The 22,544-nt window shown below is 36.4% G+C and overlaps 1 protein-coding gene across 1 annotated transcript in view; it reads right to left on the reverse strand.

Moving 5' to 3' along the window:
- Positions 1–1,063: 1,063 nt before the first annotated feature.
- Positions 1,064–22,544, reverse strand: part of comp (cartilage oligomeric matrix protein) — a 40,505-nt gene continuing 19,024 nt past the window's right edge. The window contains exons 6-19 of the mRNA XM_030132017.1: positions 21,852–21,929; positions 20,253–20,405; positions 19,130–19,234; positions 17,224–17,331; positions 15,438–15,597; positions 15,220–15,338; positions 13,894–13,946; positions 13,611–13,804; positions 11,421–11,599; positions 11,289–11,337; positions 10,284–10,480; positions 9,728–9,900; positions 6,942–7,081; positions 1,064–1,410 (exon numbers count right to left, since the gene is read on the reverse strand). Of these exons, the coding sequence (XP_029987877.1) occupies positions 1,352–1,410; positions 6,942–7,081; positions 9,728–9,900; positions 10,284–10,480; positions 11,289–11,337; positions 11,421–11,599; positions 13,611–13,804; positions 13,894–13,946; positions 15,220–15,338; positions 15,438–15,597; positions 17,224–17,331; positions 19,130–19,234; positions 20,253–20,405; positions 21,852–21,929 (1,767 nt within the window). The 3' untranslated portion in view covers positions 1,064–1,351. The remainder of the gene's footprint in view (positions 1,411–6,941; positions 7,082–9,727; positions 9,901–10,283; positions 10,481–11,288; positions 11,338–11,420; positions 11,600–13,610; positions 13,805–13,893; positions 13,947–15,219; positions 15,339–15,437; positions 15,598–17,223; positions 17,332–19,129; positions 19,235–20,252; positions 20,406–21,851; positions 21,930–22,544) is intronic.

Consider the following 22,544-nt stretch of genomic DNA (forward strand, 5'->3'; position numbering starts at 1 on the left):
TTCTTTGTTGCCATGTGATTCTCCTTCTGTGACCATTTGTTTATAAAGATGAAAGAAAAATGTCGATTAAATTGAATGTGGAAGACAGATTTTTCTCTGCACATAGTCTTGATTTTGCAGAATACGCTGATTTAAAAAAAAAAAAAAAAAAAAGAAAAGAAAAAGAAAAGACTGTCCGGTGTCATTTTCCGACCTCGCAGCGTGTTGCTGTGGACATGCATGATGTTTCGATCCTGTTGTATATTGTCTTTGCTATCGTTTCTATTTTGTAATCTGTATTTCCAAATGCAAATTTAAAAGATTATTTTGGATATGTGCATGCCTGTGAAATGTTCAGAATGTTGATTTCCACTAAAAGCTGTTGAGTTTAAACAAAAATCATGTCTGTTACAAATGTTTGACCTTGTTTGGCGTTAAAATATTAGACAGTTACAGCATTTTTACACTTTCATACACTATATGGACAAAAACACTGGGACACGTTGAATTCAGGGGTTTCTTTTCTAACAGGGGTCTGGGCTACAAAACAATAATGAATGTCATAATATAGTTTTATATTGAGATAAATATCATTGCGTTGGTTAGTTTGGTTTAAATAATCTTTGCAATATGCCTCAGAGATGGTTTTGACTTAATTTATCGCAATACTGTTTTTTTTTTTTTTTTATATCCATGACTATGATTTTAAATGTTCTTCCTCTAAATTTCTAATATTGGAAATATTGATGTTTTTATCTCAAATCAGCATGAACAGGACATTTTACAGCTGTAGCCATGATGTGTCCCAATATTTTTGCCCATATACTTTAAAAACATCAATATTTCCTTAAAATTTAACGGGACATTTTTCTTCCTAAGTGAGATGTGAAGGAAGCAAAGATAACAATTTAAACCAAACTAACCAATGCAATGATATGTATCACAATATAAAACTATATTAAGACATTTTTCATGATTGTTTTGTATCCCAGACCCCCGTTTAGAAAAGAAACACCTGAATTCAACGTGTCCCAATACTTTTGTCCATATAGTTTATGTACAGTAGCAGAGGAGAAACTCATTGTAGTATCAAAATTCACATTTATTTAGAAGTTATAGTTAAATCTTTGACATATTTCTTACCTTAGAGCATGAAAAATGAGACAATATTTAATAGAAACATTAAATTCTAGAAGAGAAAAGACTTTGGTATCTGTCAAACATGTTGATTCTCTTCTCTGTCAGGAGTTCAAAGTACACTCCGTCACACCATTTGGCTTTTTCAAGCAAAAAAAAAGAAATAAAACCCCGTAGCAGAGGTTTTCTTTTGTTGTGTGAAGCAGTTGTGCGTTGAAAAGCAGGTGGTGTTTCCTCAAACCGCCAGTCGGACTTGGCCGGCTCTGTAAGTGTCGAAGTCCTGAGGAAGAGTATCTGAAAAGGCCCAAACACAGAGGACTTTAGGAAAGGAGAGTACCGACAAAGGCCAGGATGGAGTCATGTAGCGTCATTATTCATGAGTAAGTGGAGGGAGTTGTGTGTTTGTAGCTCAGTCTGACTTTTATCTGAAGCATGAATTTAACTCTTTTCTGTTTCCGTTTATGGTGAATGTTTGTTCATTTAACCTCCTCAGACCCAGCTGTGGGTTTTCTGTCCACATTCATGGACAAGAGTTTCACAACTTTATACAAAAAAAGGAAAGAAAACTGTCCACCACAAAGGACATCCCATAAAAAATTTAAAAGCTGCATCTGAAAAAACTGTTGCATCACGTTTCCCATATAGGCACTGATTTAATTAAAAAAAAAAAAAAAAAAAGCTGGTACTTGGCTGACATTTCCTGGGTCTGAGGAGGTTAAAAAAGGGAAGCGGACTCTGTGTGTGTCTCGGGCATCACACAAAATCCACAAAGAGCTGATTGCTGCAGTTTGGTATGCTTATAGTCGTGGAAAAAATTATTAGACCACCCCTTGTTTTCCTCAATTTCTTGTTCATTTTAATGCCTGGTCCAACTAAAGGTGCATTAGTTTGGACAAATATAATGAGAACAGCAAAAATAGCTCATAGTAGTTTAATTTCAGAGCTGATATCTATGCATTTAACATGTTTTCTGGATAATAAACACAATCACTTCAGTTCTGACATCAGTAGCTATGGCATTGTACTGACAAAAACAGTGCTTTTAGACATTCCATGTTTTCTTTTCTGTCTGTTTTAGTCACATGACACACACAGGAGTTAGGACTGGATTGTATAACCGTTGTTTTTGATGACTTTTGATGGTCTAATAATTTTTTCCACGACAGTATATTAACCTCCTCAGACCCAGCTGTGGGTTTTCTCTCCACATTTATGGACAAGAGTTTCACAACTTTATACAAAAAAAAAAGAAAACTGTCCACCACAAAGGACATCCCATACAAATTTTAAAAACTGCATCTGAATAAACTGTTGCATCACGTTTCCAATATAGGCACTGATTTAATAAAAACAAAAAAAAGCTGGTACTTTGCAGACATTTCCTGAGTCTGAGGAGGTTAAAGCCACGGATCCCAAACTTTCTTCACTTCAGATCAAACAACAATGTTGTGTCTCTTCAGAGGTGGAAGTAAATCACACAAATGCAACCAACAAGAAAAGCTGGACAATTCATCTTAGAGTGTCTGTGGTGAAAATTAAGCAGGTCCAGTGTGGTCCGGTCCCGTGGACGTCTGATGAAGTTGAGCCAACAATTACAACTTTTCCAATGACGGTGAGTGAGTGGTGTTTTAAGGAGCGACTGCATCCTTTGTTTCTTCTGTTGTTTTGATTGGAAGCTGTTTTACGATTATTGACACAAATGGCATCAGAAATCACCAGTGATGGATCTAGAAAACTACACGCGACGGTAAGACGGGCGGCCGGTGCTGGATCTGTGACCATAGAAGTGACTGGAACACATGCATTCAGCCATTTGGAGAGGTGTCCCAGTACTTTTGGCTATATACTGTAGTAGTGATTTGTTTTTCAAGGTCAGTGTTAAGACATGAACGTAACCTGAAAAAACTTAAAAATAAGTGCAATTTTAACCCTTTCGTGCATGAATTATGAGAACCTTAATCAAGATTTTTTTTCCTGAGTGTTTTTATTCTTCTTTATACATGAAAAAAAGAATGCAATTGAATTTTTTTTTTTTTTTTTTTTTTTATGAACCTATTTTTCATGCAGTTCCAAAAATGTCCACTCAGGTGGACACCATGCGTTTAATTTTGGAAGCAAAGAAACATGTATTTACTGATGTATTATGTGAAAACTATGAAATAAAAACATTTTTAATGCTGCTAATCTGTTGTTTTGTCACATTTTAACATACTCTAATACTAGTTATTACTCACTTCATGTAGATATTATGCAAAATAATAATAAAAAAAAAAACCTTTTCATTGCAGTTTAATAACAATAACAAGCAATTATTTTACACTCAAACATGTTAGTGCAGATCAGGTTTATCTAGAACAGCAAATTTACAGTAATGGTCTGAATTTCAGTGTTTAGGATGATGCATAAGTGTCCACTGTTTTGGCTGATATGGAACTAAAACAACAAAATACATGAATATAGAAGAGAACAGCTGGAGAACAGCTGTCCACTGGAGTGACCTCTATGCATGAAAGGGTTAACTATATTATGCCTCAGCTTCATCATTTAATTATGTTATGTTTTAATTCTGTTTGATGTTTTTATCTTATGTGTATTATTGTCTGTAAGGTGACTTGAAAGGTGCTGCCAAATAAAATGTATTATTATTATTATTATCATTATTATTTATAGATGTGAAATAGGATCACAAATAAAATAATAGCATCATAACATATAAATAATAATGACTCCAAATATATTCTTCTTAGTTTAACGTGAAAAAATATTACATTATACTTATAAATAATAGCAACTCCAAGTTTTTCTCTTTGTTTTAGTGCAAAAAATGAATAATCTGAAATGTCTTTAAGAAAATTAAGTGCAATTTTAACAATATTCTGCCTTTTATTAAATGTTTTGTGCATTTGTAGATCTGATCTGTAATGTATGGAAGAGGATTAGGGCCACCGGGAAAAAAAAAAAAAGTCCCATATTTTTTTTTATTATTATTATACTGAGAAAAAAAATCTGAATTCCAACTTTTTCTCAGAATAATAATAAAAAATATATATTGGACCTTGATTTTATTTACTTGTGTTTTTTCTCAGTGTCCCTAATTCATTCCTCTGGTCAGACGTAGCCAGGCTTTTAGAGGTGATTTGTAGTATGTTAGGAGTGATTTTGGTCAGTTCAGTTCTCCCTAATCATTCCTTTAGTCCGCTGGGGTCAATATGATCACAAACTGAGGCTCAAATCATGGTCATGTGACTTACTGCAGGAAGAAAATCTGGGAAATAAAAACTAATGCAAGGCTAAAACGTTAAAGCAAAGCTAATTTAGCGCATGCATCCCTTCAACAAAAAGATTTTCCAACTTCTGTCAACACAACAGTCCACAGATTGTATGAGTGCAGTAAGTCACAGATCTAAGAAATAATTAGAGAGAATCGTATTTCAGAAAATCACTGACAAAAGACGACAAATCACCTTAAAAAACTGGCTACGTGTGACCGTGGAAATGCAGTGACTATGCTAAGCTAAGCTAACAGAAGGGCTACCAGAACCAAATAAACGTTTCTCATGTAAACCTTTATTCGGGTTTAACATTCCCATGTAAACAGAAGAGAAAATACTTTAGTTCTGGATTAATTTCTTCTGGAAAAAAAAAATCAGATTTAAAAAACATCATGTAACCGTACCTGATGGCTCCTTAAAGTCATTTGAAAAAACCTGGAGACCTCTTTTAAATTATATTGAAATCTTGACATCTCTGCCTGATTGTGATGACTGAGCTACAGGGGTTGGACAAAATAATGGAAACACCTTCACCTCAAGATGATAATGCCCCAGTCCATACAGCTAGAACTGTTAAAGAACGGCATGAGGAACATTCTAATGAAGTTGAACATCTCGTATGGCCGGCACAGTCCCCAGACCTCAACATTATTGAGCATTTATGGTCAGTTTTAGAGATTCAAGTAAGACATCGATTTCCACCGCCATCGTCTCTAAAAGAGTTGGAGGGTATTCTAACTGAAGAATGGCTTAAAATTCCTTTGGAAACAATTCACAAGTTGTATGAATCAATACCTCGGAGAATTGAGGCTGTAATTGCCGCAAAAGGCGGACCTACACCATATTAAATAATATTTTGTTGATTTTTTAAGGTGTTTCCATTATTTTGTCCAACCCCTGTGCTTTTTTGTTTTGTTTTATCAATTAGACAGTTGTTGTATCTATTCTGTACTGATGACTTGTCAGTATTGGATTTACATTAAGGATTGTCTTCTTTGGGTAGGGTGGGATTGTGGGAGTGATAAAAAAGTAAAATGAAAGAATGGACGTCCTTCTTATCACATTACATTGCCATACCTGTGAAATGACTTCCAATAAAGAAAGTTAATAACATGATCTGATCTGCTGTAAACTGTTGTAAGGGTGGGAAAGGCTCCTACTGTCTTACACATGTAATTAATGTTTATCAGACTGGGGTAGTTGTTTGATAAATGAATTGCCTATTTTAGTTATTAGTAGGGCTGGGCAAGTTAATGCGTTATTACCGCGTTAACGCATTCATTAAATAACGCCGACATTTTTTAAATCTCCCGTTAATGCCGTTTTATTATTGTTCTGCCTTTCAAACAAGTCTTAGTTCATTTATACATATGGACTCTTATTTTGAAACTCATGCTTTTATTTTGGTGCTCCACACACACTAGAACCAATCGCCGTTGCTGGTGTAGCTGAGAGGAGAAAACCAGCGAACTGTACAAGTAATGCTGAATAAAACTTTGTGTGACTCCTGCAGTTCAACGCCTGTATGTCAGTCATTCTGTTGTTTGCTAAATAATTTCACATGCAAACGTGCCGTTAGAAACATGTTTATGATGTTATTTTGGATGTGTTTATTACAATGTGTTATTAACATGTTTAAGCTAATTCGTTTATGCTAGCAGTCGCAGATGGGTTGCTAATTCTTTATGCAGGCTCATGTTAAGTTTATGTAAAATCATTGGTTGTGTTTAGGTCTAATATGCCAGCCTTTGAACTAACCTTTACTTATTTATGATGTGATTAGCTTGATGCTAACTTGAATGGGAAAATCCATAGACATGCTAACGATTAGCATTTACAGATTAATTTAAAATTTACGTCTTTTTATCCAGCAACGAAGGTTCACATCAGAGATATTTGATACTATTCATTCTGACAACAACTGAACAGAAAATACTCACAGACAAACGTTTTTGGGGCCATACAAACAGAGTGAAAGAAACGTGTCTGTTAGTTCCTTCTTATGTCTGAACTGACTACGGGAATACCGCAAGGACAAAACATACGTTAGTGCAACTTATTCCCACCACTAGAGGGCCCCCTTTGTTTACTTTGAACAACTGAACATCACATATTATTGGGCTTATTAGTATTAGTACTGATTAGTGGGACTAAGACTCCTGTCAATCACTCACAAGTGTAAATAAACATGTGTGGACATAAACATGTGTAACAGTAGCGGTCTGTTCCATGGACATTTTCATTTGAAATGTCTTCAGATGGTGGGGGGGGGACACAGGTGTTTGGAAGCACTGACATGTGCAATTATTTTAATCACCAGAGTACTGCAGTCTGAAATATTACTGACAGGAAATACACGCTGTTGATGCCACACCCCCCCCAATATAACTATGCAATTAATTGCAGAAATCCACGCGATTAATTGCAATTAAACAATTTTAATTGCTGCCCAGCACTAATTACTAGATAATAATAATCAGCCTAAACCCCAGTATTTCCAGGTGTGTAATAACGTGTACTGAACCCTGTGTGTGTTTGTTTGTGTCGTCGTACCGTTGCAGCGGTATCGCAGATTGGCCCAGATGATGTTTTCCTGTGAGAAGCAGAACACGCCCAGTCGACCTCCTCTCATCGTGGCGTCGATGATGACCCCGGTGTCGGCGACCATCTGAGGGCCCTCGTAGAAACGCACCCTGGAAACGGACACGGGAAGGAGGTCAGTGCTGCTCTGTTCACATTTTATCCACAAAACACTCAGAGGAGTTTGTTCATTTGCAGTTGGATATTATCTGTTTGGAATCCTCTACTTCTGTTGTTTCACAATCTACTATATGTTTAGTCTGATGCGTTCACTGACCCTGCATCAGAAACCGTTTTATCAACTACAAGCTCCTACAATTAGTGACAGACTTTTTTCATCTTGGATTTTTTTAGCAACGAAATCAAATCAGTTCATTCTTTTTTTTTTTTTTTTTGATAAATTTGACATGAAGTAACAGAGGCCTTGACCTTTGACCTTTGGCCGTCTGAATCTATTGAGATCATCCTCATGTTTCTGTCCAGTAGTTCTTGAGATATTGCAACGTAACAGTCACTGATGCGTCTGAAAATGTCTGAGATGTAAATCTACATTTCTATAAATTTTAAACTCTTTAGGCTTGAAACTTGGATGAATTTTGACTTTTTCTTTTTATGTAGGATTTTTTTCTTATCAAATTTCTTCTAAGTGAAACCGATCTGGGCACTGATACGACCTGGTAGAGGGTCCTTCTGGTTTTTGGTGGGGACCTTAGGAATAACTTTGATGACTGTGCCTTCAAACTGTTCAGTGCTGATGTCTTCAAAGATGACTGTACCTTAATTCTATTTTTCTCAAAGAAAAAAGACGTAGAAATCCAGGATACAATACAATGAACCATAAATGTATGAACAACAGTTAAAGCCTCCAGTTTAAACAACAGACTGAATATTCAATGTGAGTTCATCAGATCAGTATCAGCTCATAACGGAGGAAAAACCAAAGACAGAATTCTACAAAAACAATTTAAATGCAATAGCAAATATATCTAGAACAAAAGTAGAGGCGCAGATTTAAATATTAGTGTTTTCAGTTTGATGATTCTTATTTATATGAGAAAAGCATCTGCATGAGCAGTTTTTTGCTGCTAACCTCATGTGTTTTCGAACTTCATGTTGTGTACTGTATGTGTTTTTTGTCATGCTTTGTATTTACAACAGGGAAGTCAAACTCATTTAATTTCAGGGGCCAAATACAATCCAACATGATCTAAAGTGGAATGAACCAGTAAAATAGTAATATGGCTCCAAACTTCTGATATTTTAGGGTGAAAATAGTAAAAATTCATTATGAAAATGTTTGCGTTTACAATCTGTCCTTTCACAAAACACTCAACCTGAATAACCTGAAATTTCTTAAGAAAAATAAGAGCAAGTTTAACGATATCATGCCTCAGTTTATAGTTTACACATGTACACTACAGCTGTCAGATCACAAACATTTACCAACAGAATGTTGGTAAAATTACACAAAATTTTCTTAATAAATCTGAGGTTATTCACAATTTTGTGAAAGGATAATTCAACATCTTCATGTAATTTTACTTTTTTACACTAAAACAAAGAGAAAATTTGGAGTTGTCATTATTTCAAGGATATTGTGATAGTATTTTACTAATTGGTCTGTATGAACTAAAATAAGTTTGTCACCCTTGATTGTTAAGATCTTCAGTCTAATTTTTGCATTTCATTAATTCATCCCATGGGCCTGATTGGACCCTTTGGCAGTCTGGGTTTGGTTCACGGACCCCCCTGATTTACAACTTTGTAAATAATTCTTCTTCTTCTTCTTCTTTTTATTTAAATATTTATTTTATTCAAGAAAGAAAAAACAATATATAATGCATTTTAGATACAGTGTCTTGAATTATTTTCCATCGTTTAACCACCCGCATCCTGAATAATTCTAACCCCACTGTGACACAGTAGTGACGAGTGAACATTCACCTTAAATGAGACATCAGTCGTCTGAGTCTGAGACCAGAGTGTGTTTAGATCCAGACCAGAGTGTGTTTAGATCCAGACCAGAGTGTGTTTAGATCCAGACCAGACTGTGTTTAGATCCAGACCAGAGTGTGTTTAGATCCAGACCAGACTGTGTTTAGATCCAGACCAGAGTGTGTTCAGATCCAGAGTGTGTTTAGATCCAGACCAGAGTGTGTTTAGATCCAGACCAGAGTGTGTTTAGATCCAGACCAGAGTGTGTTCAGATCCAGACCAGAGTGTGTTCAGATCCAGACCAGAGTGTGTTTAGATCCAGACCAGGGTGTGTTTAGATCCAGACCAGAGTGTGTTCAGATCCAGACCAGAGTGTGTTTAGATCCAGACCAGGGTGTGTTTAGATCCAGACCAGAGTGTGTTCAGATCCAGACCAGAGTGTGTTTAGATCCAGACCAGAGTGTGTTCAGATCCAGACCAGAGTGTGTTCAGATCCAGACCAGACTGTGTTTAGATCCAGACCAGGGTGTGTTTAGATCCAGACCAGAGTGTGTTTAGATCCAGACCAGACTGTGTTTAGATCCAGACCAGAGTGTGTTTAGATCCAGACCAGACTGTGTTTAGATCCAGACCAGACTGTGTTTAGATCCAGACCAGGGTGTGTTTAGATCCAGACCAGAGTGTGTTTAGATCCAGACCAGACTGTGTTTAGATCCAGACCAGAGTGTGTTTAGATCCAGACCAGACTGTGTTTAGATCCAGACCAGACTGTGTTTAGATCCAGACCAGGACGTGTTAGTGTTTTGGTGAAATGCGTCATGTACCTGATGTACCCGTCGGCCGGTCGGTGCTGGAGGAACCAGCGGTACGACGTCTTGTCCTTCCAGCCCACGTTGCGTGCATCTTTCCACAGGAGTTTGACGTGGTCGGGGGTGTCTCCGGTGTGCCACAGGGCGTTCCGCAGGTTCTCACCAGGACCTGTGTCTGACTTAACGGCCTTGGAACAAAAACACAAAGGAAATGTCTGGAGGTTGTGTGTCTGTACGGGTCTTTAACACCTCCTTATGGATGTGACTGTTGGATGAAACGTTCTAATTTGGTATCGGCCTATGTTGTTCATAGTTCTGGCTTGAAGTTTAAGGACAGGAGTGAGTATTTAAACTAGTGCTGGGCAGCGATGAAAAATTTTAAAATTTAATTTTGGAGTTGTCATTATTTAGATAGATAGATAGATAGATAGATAGATAGATAGATAGATAGATAGATAGATAGATAGATAGATAGATAGATAGATAGATAGATAGATAGATAGATAGATAGATAGATAGATAGATAGATAGATAGATAGATAGATGTTAGGTGGGTATCTCCTCCGTTGACCTTCAGTTGGATCCCTGGTTCTGCCACGGCTCTGAAGGGGTTTGCCTGCCAGTAGATCTGCTCCACCTGCTTCCACATCACCACGTAGAAACTGGAGCTGTCCTGGTAGCCGAAGATAAACCCTGCATAGTCATCATCTGTGACCGTGTTCACATGAAACGTCCCTTCAAAATCCACACCGCTGAACGCTGTGTAACCTGAAGAATGAAGCACACACGATGCATTAGCAGCCAAACAGAAAAAACACACATCTATCTATCTATCTATCTATGGTTTCACCACTGCTGAGGATACATAAACTATACATGTTTACTATACTTATTCTTTGTTTATTTATATTTATGCATGTTTTACAACATATTTTCTTGTTTTCATGTTCAGTTGTATCAATTTTTTTTATTACTTTCATTATTTTGTTAATCATATTGTTCATTTGTCAGTTATTTTGTTCACTTTTTATTATTTTATTCATTTTTTAGATTGCATGTTCATTATTTGCAGATTTTTGTCGATAATTTTGTCAATTCTTACATTAATTTTCACTATTTTGGACATTTTGTTCATGACTATGCATGATTTATTCATTATTTTCTATTTTTTGATAATTTTGTAAATTTTTGTAATTGTCATTTTGTCCATTTTTTTTTTTTTTGCACATTTTGTTCATTATTTTAAACTTGTTGATGAAAATGTTGGTAAAATTTTGTAATAAGGGTGTTCTTTTTCAAAATTATTTTGTATGTTTTGTTCTTTATTTCCACTTTATGTTGTAATTTTGCTAATTTTGTTTACAGTTATCAAACAAGTAATGACCGTGTACAATATGGATAAAAAATCAATTAAGTTGTTTATTGGGAGAAGTAATGTCTGACAAATGACGCAGCAGATGATCCATTCATACTAAAAACTAACTGGATTCTGGTTCTAAATAGGAGGTTTGTACGTTTGGTTGGATCTGTAGTTTTTCGGTCGAGAACATCTAAATAAACACAGATTTGTTCTTACCAACAGCCAGACCAGGATCACTGTTCATAGTCTGAACGATCTCTCTTCCCTAAAGAAAAGAATTCAATCAAATCAGAAAAAAAAACATCTGAAGCACTTTGAGGATCTTGAACGAGGAACTGTAGACCGGACCTGGTTGAGAACCACCCAGTTAGGGTCGATCTGCGCGTCCCCCTCTGGGTCCAGAACCACAGTTTGATACTCCCTGAAGTCAGTGAGCGTCACCTCGGCGTTTTCTGGACAAGCGTCGATGATGTCAATGATGGTGTCGTTGTCAAAGTCTGTCTCGCAAACGTTTCCGACTCCGTCACCTGAGGAGACAGATGGAGGTGAACCTTCTGTTGACGTTCAGCGGTGGATCATGAGTTTAAATTAACTGGCACAAACACTAAGGCGTCATTGTCGTAGAGTGATTCCTTTAGATTTGGTTTATGTACTGTGTGTGAGTTAATGGTAGAATGTTCCTGAACTTTTAGATTTGTCATGTATTTGTGCTTTATTAACCCTTTAAGGGCCCAGTGTGACCTTTGTGTCAGTTTCCAAATGGATTTTTCTCTCTTCTCACCAAATTTATCTACTGATGGAAAATATTTGATACCTGTTGATCCACTAAGTTTATCAAAACATGTAAATAATTGGTGTAAAATACAGTTTGTCATTTTTTCATGGTCATCAGATAGGAGCCATTTAGATGTCCAGAGGCTCCGTAGTTACCGTGGAAACACCGTCATCTTCTACAACACTGAGCCCATTTACATTCACACCAATACTCTGATCATTCTCCAGTTTCTGGAGTTATCAGATTATTGAAGAGAACATGTAAACAGGGTAATCTGATCGTCTTTATCCGATAATAGCAGTAATCTGATTATGAGAAATCGAATTAAAACACCTAGATTTGTCCCCAATATTCCGATGTTTTACAGGTTAATCTGATTTCTTTCATTTTTTTTACAGCTGTGCATGTGTAAAAAAAAAAAAAAATCTATATAAATGGAAGTTTTGCAGCGACAATGTGAGCCTAAAGGAAAAGGTGAACAAACAATGAAGTGACATGAAGGATAGCAGCAACATGTGACCTACTTTGTAGTCTTATTAGCTCCTCCCACATTAGGACAGCTAACCCTGACACTATAGGCGTTGCCATAGTCTCAAGACAAGACGTTTTGAAAATGACAGGAAGTGTACGTCTTATGTTGTAACGCATGTACATACCTCAAAAGAAATCATACTTCTCTTTTTTCTTTTGTTCAGACAAGGTATAGTTTTTTTAGATGTTACCTGCTTGACAGTTTCGACTGTGACTCCAGTCTTCCTCAGAAGCGTCATCCGACGTGCAGCTGAATTGTCATTAATCAGCTGGTCGGCTCGACGGACCAATCAGAGCCCGTCGAGCCGACCGTGCCTCCTCCGCCTTGGATGGTCTCAGGAGGAGGGAATCCCAGGTGTGACAGAGGGTGTACGCACCCTCGTTGATGGTGCCGCTCACCCGCTTCCTGATCTCTATTGCCTCCTTGATCCAACATTTGAGTTTGTTTGTTTCAGATGTTATGAGCAGCACGTTGGATGACGCTTCTGAGAAAGACAGGAGTCACAGTCGAAACTGTCAAGCTGGTAACATCTAAAAAAACTAAATCTTGTCTGAACAAAAGAAAAAAGAGAAGTATAATTACATAAACAGAAGACAAAATGAACGTCTTTAGCTTTATCTCGAAAGAAATCGAATAATGGACTGAAACATGTAAACCAGGGTTTTTCTATTTTTGCATTTCTGAAGTGCACGTCCCAGTTATCTCCCAGTTATTGGATTTTAATGGTCATGTCAATGGACTCACTGATTCACCAGTAAAAACATAGAGTTGGATCAGTGACAGTGGATGGAAACACTTGGTTTATGTTCAGGATATGTTCATTTGTGTTTATGTTAATGATATTTTTTGCTGAAGAAGTCACTTTTTCTTCAGTTTTCTCTCTTTTTGATATAACCTTCAACTTTAATCTGAGCTTTTATGAACATCTACATGATCAATGAATTAAATACAGGAAAAGACCTGATTTTCACTTAAATTACAGAGGATAATATTATAATAAATGGTGACAAAACACATAAGAGAGTTTAAATAGAGAGAACAATTCATTTTTGTAATTGCCACTAAAGTAGCTCTGGGTCTTTATGGTTTCATGGCTAAATCTTTGGAGGTGAGGTGATACTGGCCAATTACCAATCTATTTCCTAACTCATCATTATATCAGCTTTAAGAACCAGTAAACCTGTATTTTTTTTACACCACCACATTTGTCTCCTTGATTTGAACCCTTTACCATCGGAGTCCTCCTGCAGCGGGTTGGGGATCAGGCGGCAGTTATCGGGACCAGGAGGCAGCAGGTCGGGGATGCCGTCGTTATCGTCGTCGTCGTCACACTCGTCTCCTTTTCCGTCCTTGTCGGTGTCCAGTTGGGAGCTGTTGATGACCGCTGGACAGTTGTCTCTGGAGTCCTGGTGTCCATCACCGTCACTGCACACGACAAAGCCAGGTCTCATCTGCAGCTTTCATCTCAAATACACGACAGAACAGTAAAGAACAGGAGGGTTTGTGGGTAATACCTGTCCTTGTTGGTGTCACAGGGGTCTCCAATCAGGTCGTTGTCCACGTCCAACTGAGGAAGACGAAGGTGGGATGAAGTTACATGACGATCTCTTTACAGTTTACAGATCAGTCCATGGTGTCACCACTGATGAGGTGAACTAAACTACACATGTTTACTATACTTATTATTTATGTTTATTTGTATTTATGCCTGTTTTATGACATATTTTTTTGTTTTCATGTTCAGTTGTGTTTTCATTATTTTGTTGACTATTGTACTTTTTTCAAATTACTTTGTTCATTATTTTATTGATCATTTTTGCTCATTTGTCAATTATTTTGTTCACTTTTTATGATTTTATTAATTTTTTAAATTGTTCATTATTTTAAAATTTTTGTTGATAATTTTGTTCATTCTTATGTTGATTTTGTTCACTATATTGGACATTTTGTTCATTACTATGGATTTTTTATTCATTGTTATCTATTTTTTGATCATTTTGTTAATTTTTGTAATTCTGTTATTTTGTTCATTATTTTAAATTTTGGTTAAATTTCTTAATAAGGGTGTTCTTTTCCCCATTATTTCTAATGTTTTGTCTATTATTTTCAATGTTATGTTGTAATTTTCATGACTATTTGGTTCATTTTCTTCACTATTCTGCATTAATTTGCACATTTTGTTATTTCTTAATTATTTTATACATTATTTTGTATGTTTTGTTCATTATTTTCAATGTTATGTTGTAATTTTGAGGACTATTTGGTTCATTTTCTTCACTATTTTGCATAATTTTTCACATTTTGTTAATTATTTTGTCTAGTTTGTTCATTATTTTATATTTTTTGATAATAATTTTGTAAATCTTTGTGATCATTATGTTTTTCTGTCCATTATTTTGCACATTGTAGTCATTATTTTAGCACTTTTTGTTGTTAGTTTTGTTCTTTTTTGGGGGGGAACATGAGGTTTTAATTCTGATTGGATGTTATTTTTTACCGCTATTACTGCACAGAAAAAGTCATATATTTTTCATTTATATCAATTCGGGTGTACTTAATTTCTGTGTATTCATGCAGAAATATATTTCCAGAGTTTTGACATGTTTGTTAATAATTAGTTGGATTCAAGTTGAAGTGTGTTTCCATTTCTTTCAAAACACAATCATATAATAATCTTTATGGTGATCGTCATATGATCACACAGATTTCCACCTCTCTGTCCATGTTATGGTGATGATTTTCAGTCTGATCTTAAACCAGTTTATACTTTCTGTTAATGGCTCAACCTCCTGGTTTCCATGTCAACATGTCTTCTGTAGATTTGGTATGCGGTTTCAGACCTGGTCAGGGTTGGGAACATAAGGACAGCTGTCACAAGCGTCTCCCACTTTGTCTCCATCTCGGTCAATCTGGTCCTTGTTGGGGACACGTTTACAGTTATCCAGATGATTGGGGATTCCTGGGACAAACACAAGCAACGGTGAAGGTTTTTACAGATTTCTGTTTAGTTTCAGTCAACTTTGAGAAGGATTATATCACTAAAAACATTATCACCAACCGTCCCCATCAATGTCTTCGTCACATTCGTCTCCAAATTTGTCCACGTCTGTGTCCTTCTGGTCGTTGTTTTTGATGGCTTTGCAGTTGTCGCAGGCGTCACCGAAGTCGTCTTCATCGATGTTCCTCTGGTCCACGTTGGGAACCAGCACACAGTTATCCTGGAAAACAGACGTCCAGCTACTCGAGAATCAGACGGTACATGTGGTTTCCAGTCGTCCACGTCGTCTTTATCAGAGGTGTCAAAGTCCCTTTATTTCAGGTTCCACATACAGTCCAATGTGATCTCAGGTGGGCCGGACCAGTAAAACCATAACATAACATAACTAGAAACACTCGGAGAGTGCAGACCTCCGCCAAGGCTGATCAGTGGCCCCCCCCGTGGGCCCCCCCACCCCCGATCACCACCAAAATTTAATCATTTCTTCCTTATCCCATTTCCAACAAACCCTGAAAATTTCATCCAAATCTGTCCATAACTTTTTGAGTTATGTTGCACACTAACGGACAGACAAACAAACAAACAAACAAACAGACAAACAAACAAACAAACCCTGGCAAAAACATAACCTCCTTGGCGGAGGTAATAACCTCTGTCCTCCTGAGACCCAGCAATGCATTTGTGTCCTCTGTAGGGGACAAGAGTTTCACAGCTTCACGTAGAAAAAAAATCAGGTCCACTGCAAAGGACATTCCATAAAAAAAAATATATATATTATTTCTGAAAACTGGTGCATTGTGCGTTTTCCAATCAAGACAATTCTTTAATGTAAAAAAAAAAAAAAGCAAAAACATTTACTTTCCTGGTTCTCAGGAGGATAAATAATGACAATTCCAAAATTTTCTCTTCGTTTTACAGTAATTACATTAATTCCTGAAAATGTTTACATTTACAAACTATGCAAACAAAAAGGATGTGAATAACCTGAAAAAAATATTTCTTTTTATTGTGAAAATTGCAATTAATTTTCTTTAAATATTTCAGGTTGTTTAGATTTGTTCAGGTTATTCACATTTTATTGTAAAAGAATAGTTTGTTAATGTAAATATTTTCATGAGTTAATGTCTTTTTTTTGCTCTAGAACAGAAAAATTTGGAGTTGCAGATAGATAGATAGATAGATAGATAGATAGATACTTTATTGATCTTTTGCAGGAAATTATTTGGTTATGACAGCAGTAAAAACAAAACACTGACCCATCCCAACAGACAACCACCATTAGAGACACAAGGTAAGAAGTGATAAAAAAAGAATAAACTAGAAGCACTCGGAGAGCGCAGACCTCCGCCAAGTCTGATCAGTGGCCCCCCCCGTGGGCCCCCCCACCCCCAATCACCACCAAAATTTAATAATTTCTTCCTTATCCCATTTCCAACAAACCCTGAAAATTTCATCCAAATCTGTCCATAACTTTTTGAGTTATGTTGCACACTAACCGACAGACAAACAAACAAACAAACAGACAAACAAACAAACAAACCCTGGCAAAAACATAACCTCCTTGGCGGAGGTAAAAATAGAAGAAGGATAGGATAGGATTTATAGGCATAATGTAATATAATTTTTTTCACATTAAACCAAGAAGAAAATTTGTCGTTACTATTTACAGGTTATTATGCTGTTATATGTGGAACCTGAACTAAAATGCCTTCGACATCTGTGACTGTTAACAGCTTCAATGTAATTTTAGTTCTTTGTGACTGGATCAGAACCTTTGGTGGGCCGGTTTTGGCCCGTGGACCACATGTTTGACACCCCTGTTCTTTATGTTTCTTCTCTGTTGTACCTGTGTGTTCAGGATCCCGTCTCCGTCTGCATCTTCGTCACAGGCGTCTCCGATGCCGTCGTTGTCGGCGTCTTCTTGACCAGAGTTTGGAACAGTCAGACAGTTATCCTACAGGAGGACAGTTGAAGCCCATAATATCCACCATTAGATCCAGGTTAAATTAGAGCCATGTTTAAACTGATGGGGTTTAGAATAGGGTTCAGTCACATGTTAAATATAGAAACCGGTGGATGTTCTGTTTCATATGCTGTCTAATAACATGCATGAACATTAACCCTCACCTAAACCCTAACTCAGGTCTGGAGTGGACCCATTATAATCATGGAGGTCATGAACAAATGTAGGTACAGAATGTAAAACCCCAATTCCTAAAAATGTTGGGACAATGGGTACGGTTACGTGACGTTTTATAAATCCGATTTATTTTTCCAGAAGAAATTAATTCGGAACTAAAGTATTTTCTCTTCTGTTTCCATGGAAATGTTAAACCTGAAGAAAGGTTTACATGAGAAATGTTTATTCGGTTCTCGCAGCCCTTCTGTTAGCTTAGCTTAGCCCTTCTGTTAGCTTAGCTTAGCATAGTCACTGCATTTCCATGGTCACACGTAGTCAGATTTTAAAGGTGATTTGTCGTCTTTTGTAAGCAATTTTGTGAAATCCGATTCTCCCTAATTATTTCTTTAGGTCTGCGACTTCCTGCACTCCATGACCATGATTTGAGCCTCAGTTTGTGATCATATTGACCCCAGCGGACTAAAGGAATGATTAGGGAGAACTGAATTTACCAAAATCACTCATAAAATACTACGGATCACCCATGAAAGCCTGGCTACATCTGACCAGAGGAATGAAGCCATTATGCTAAGCTAAGCTAAGCTAATGGAGGGGCTGCGAGAACAAGTCAATCGGTGCTCTGCAGTTCAAACTGTTTAGCCCACTTATTGAACTCATTAGTTCATGACAAATGAATTAATAAAAACAGGTGTTGAACTGTTCCTTCAGGGTTTTCCAGGCTGGTAGATCCCATCAGAATAGCCCACTGGAACGCTTTGGGAAGACTAGACTGCAGTGCATATTCTTCCACCAGCGCAGAATGTGTGCGTCATCGCCACAGGACAAGACACTGAGCATGTGCAGAATGGAAGGAATAAAGTCCAAACGGAACAAAGGGTTTACATGTCCAGGAAGAATTTAGTTCAGAATTAAAAGGGGATTAAACCAGTGACTTTAATCGGGTTTAAATTTATTCCGAACTATTCTTTTTCAACTGGAATAAGGTGTTTACATGGGCATCTGAAACAGGATCTAACGTTTATTCAGATTAAACCAGGAATAAAAGTTGTCATGGAAACGCACGGACTGTGTGAATTAAAACTGAATGTAATGAGTCTGTTTACATGACCATAAAAAGACAATAACTGGGAGAACTCAGCTATACTTCAGTAATGCAATATTCGAAAAACCCTGGTTTCATAGTCCATTATCAGATTTACAGTCACGGAAAAAAATATTAGACCACCCCTTGTTTTCTTCAGTTTCGTGTTCATTTTAATGCCTGGTACAACTAAAGGTCCATTTGTTTGGACAAATATAATGACACCAACAAAAATAGCTCACAGTAGTTTAATTTCAGAGCTGATATCTATCCATTTCCATGTTTTCTTGATAAAAACCAAAATCACTTCAGTTCTTTCAGTTTCTTTCTTTTCTGTCTGTTTTAGTCACATGACACACAGGAGTTAGTACTTGATTGCATAACCATTGTTTTTGATGAAGAAATTGAAGGGAACAAGGGGTGGTCTAATAATTTTTTCCGCGACTGTATAAACCATATCTGTGTGACTCATTCTACGCCGATGACACCTTAGTGTTTGTGTCCATTCGTTTAAGGTTGTTGTGGACTCACCTTGTTGCAGTTACTCTCAGGACACTCCAGTTTCTCATCAGGGAAGCCGTCGATGTCGATGTCAGGCCCACAGAGGTAACCGTTTCCAGCCCATCCGACGCCACACTGTGAGGATGGAAAATGTTTTATGGACTGTTTTATTGGCCCTGTCATGTTCTGTATACACTCAGAGATGGAATGAGTGCTTCAGCAGACTTCAGACTTTGCTATATTTGGCTCAAGAACAGAAAGATAAACATTTCAAAGAGCTGAGTGGGACATATTAACTGTTTCATGATGCTTCCACTGTTTCTCCCATTCTCATTTATCCATTCCCATTTTTCAGCATTACACAGGCTTTTAAAGTTTATTGTCAACATTTTTAACCAGCTATAAATGAAAAAAATAAATAAATGCCATATGTGCTTACTAAATAATATTAGGTAGAATGATCTATGTTGAAATTTAATCAATTACAGCAAAAAAAAAAATCAAACAATATAATACTGAGTTGATTTTTATAATGAAAGAGTAAAAGTTGATTAATTTTAGTTATTTTAAAGTCACAGATTTTAATAATTTTCCTGAATTTTGTTGCTTTTAAAATTTTTGATGAGAAGATAAAGTTTCGTAATACTTCACTGAATAATTCTGGTGTTTCATACACTCATTTATGATGAGTCATTTATGATATTTATATAAAAACAAAATATGATATAATATTTAAACCTTTGTATTGAAAAAATTATTAAAATATACTTAACCTTTTTAAGTCAAGCTAAAAGACAGAGCATAGAGCTTATTTTTAGAGAACAATCTGCATGAGTTATACACTATTATTAGTAGTAGATACTAATTATACACAATCTGTGGTTTGAACAAAAATTATGTAAATATCAATGCATTTATTTGGAGTAAATCTGACTTATTGTAGGTTAAAAGTGTAAAAACCCATAGTTTTCATCTGGATAATATTTAACAAATACAATTTTTGGAAAAAAGATAAAAATTGGCTTCAGTATTTTATGCCAACACCGTAGGTCAGACACAAATCCAACGCAGCTGTGGGTAAATTTGACCTGCTGGTGGCTCTGGTGTTAAATATGAAGTAACCACATGACGGAGACAGGACGTATGAGGTCACCTGACACTCGATCGTTCCCTCCCGGTGGACGATGCACTCGGCGCTGGCGTGGCAGGGGTTGGGTTGGCCGTTCCCACAGGCTCTCTCAGGTTTACATCCACGACGCTGATCCCCCACGTAGCCCGTTTTACAGGGTCCACATCTGAAGGAACCCTGACCACACAAGCACAACATCACACCCTTCATGATATCTGCTGGACTCACCACGAAACAGGACTTAAACCACCTGTTTATGTGACTCATAACTCCACACTCAGACTATCCTTTTTGTGTAGAGATTTTTTTCTTTCCTTTTAGCAAAAAAACAAACAAAAACAAAAACACACACACACACACACATATATATATATCTATATCTATCTATATCTATCTATATCTATCTATATATATCTATATCTATCTATCTATACATATATATATATACATATATATATATATATATATATATATATATATATATATATATTCAGGCAGACTTCAGTCAAACATTAAAATAGAAAGTTTATAACAAAGCATCATAAACTGGATTAAACATTAAAAATATGACTCTGCACATAAATTCATAACTACATAGCTACAGCCATCAGAGAAAGAAGAAGAACAACAAGAAGAAAAAGAAGAACAAGAAGAACAACATCAACAATAAAAAAGAAGAACAAGAAGAAGAACAACAAGAAAAAGAAGAACAACAACAACAATAAAGAAGAAGAAGAAGAAGAACAACAACAACAACAATAAAAAAGAAGAAGAACAACAACAAGAGGAAGAAGAAGAACAAGAACAAGAGGAAGAACAACAACAAGAACAAGAAGAACAAGAGGAAGAAGAAGAAGAACAACAAGAAGAACAGCAACAGCAAGAACAAGAGGAAGAAGAAGAACAACAATAAGAAAAAGAAGAACAACAACAAGAACAAGAGGAAGAAGAAGAACAACAATAAGAAAAAGAAGAACAAGAAGAAGAAGAAGAACAACAACAAGAACAAGAGGAAGAAGAAGAACAACAACAAGAACAAGAAGAAGAACAACAAGAACAAGAAGAAGAACAACAAGAACAAGAAGAAGAACAACAACAACAACAACGAGAAGAACAAGAAGAACAACAACAACAAGAAAAAGAAGAACAAGAAGAACAACAAGAAGAACAAGAACAGGAAGAAGAACAAAAACAAGAAGAAGAAGAACAATAACAACAACGATAAAAAGAACAAGAACAGCAGAAGAAGAACAACAACAACAATAAGAAGACCAAGAAGAAGAACAACAACAACAACAGGAACAAAAATCATAAGAAGAAGAACAGAAGAAGAAGAACAAGAAGAAGAAGAAAAACCTTCTAACACTGAACATGGTTTTGTTAATGCTTCTCAAATACTGGAGAACAGAACCACAAACATAACTGATGTATTGTTGCTTGTGTTTCAGCCAAAAACTAAATGAGAACATTTTTACAATCTAGATCATATTTCCTTTCAGACGACACCTGATACGTCTTTTGTTTGGGTATACCCACGTACATTTTAAAGGATTTCAAAGGTCAACACTGGGCTGTTTTTATTATTTCTGTCTTCTCTAAATCCTGTAACCTGTTTGGACTTACAGGTGTGTTCATACAGACGGAGTTCTCCACACAGCCTCCTTTGTTCTGACCTTCACACTCGTTGATATCAGTGCAGACCTTTAAGGAGAAACAACCAGAGGCATGATGAAGTCTGCACATCAGAACTGGAAAAGAGTCAGGTGAGAATAAGTGGAGGAAAAGGAGCTCAGATGGAAAATAATGTGGTGTCAATACAGTTCAGTGAGACTGAGGAGGTGAAACTGACGAACAGAAACACAGTGTTCAAATGTACATACACACCATGGTACTGACTCAGATTACACAGTTATCAGTAAACATCAACCACTAGAGTCTCTGTACCAGGGCTGTCAAACTCATGTTAGTTCAGCGACCACATTAAGCCCAGTTTGATCTGAAGTGGGCCGGACCAGTCAAATAATAACAGAATAATATATAAATAATGTCAACTCCAAAATTTCCTCTGTTTTAGAGAGAAAAAAGTAAAATTAAGCGATAAAAATGTTTATATTTACCAACTATCCTTTAAAATGATGTGAAAAACATGAACAAACTGAAATTTCTTGACATCATTTACATACATAAATGTACAGATCACAGTGGATCTGCAAATACACAAAACATTTAATAACAGACAGAATATTGGTAAACTTGCACTTCAGACATTTCAAAATGTTCATATTTGTTCAGGTTATTTGCATTTTTGTGAAATGG

This window comes from Sphaeramia orbicularis, chromosome 4 (genome assembly GCF_902148855.1).
Source record: "Sphaeramia orbicularis chromosome 4, fSphaOr1.1, whole genome shotgun sequence".
Lineage (NCBI taxonomy): Eukaryota > Metazoa > Chordata > Actinopteri > Kurtiformes > Apogonidae > Sphaeramia > Sphaeramia orbicularis.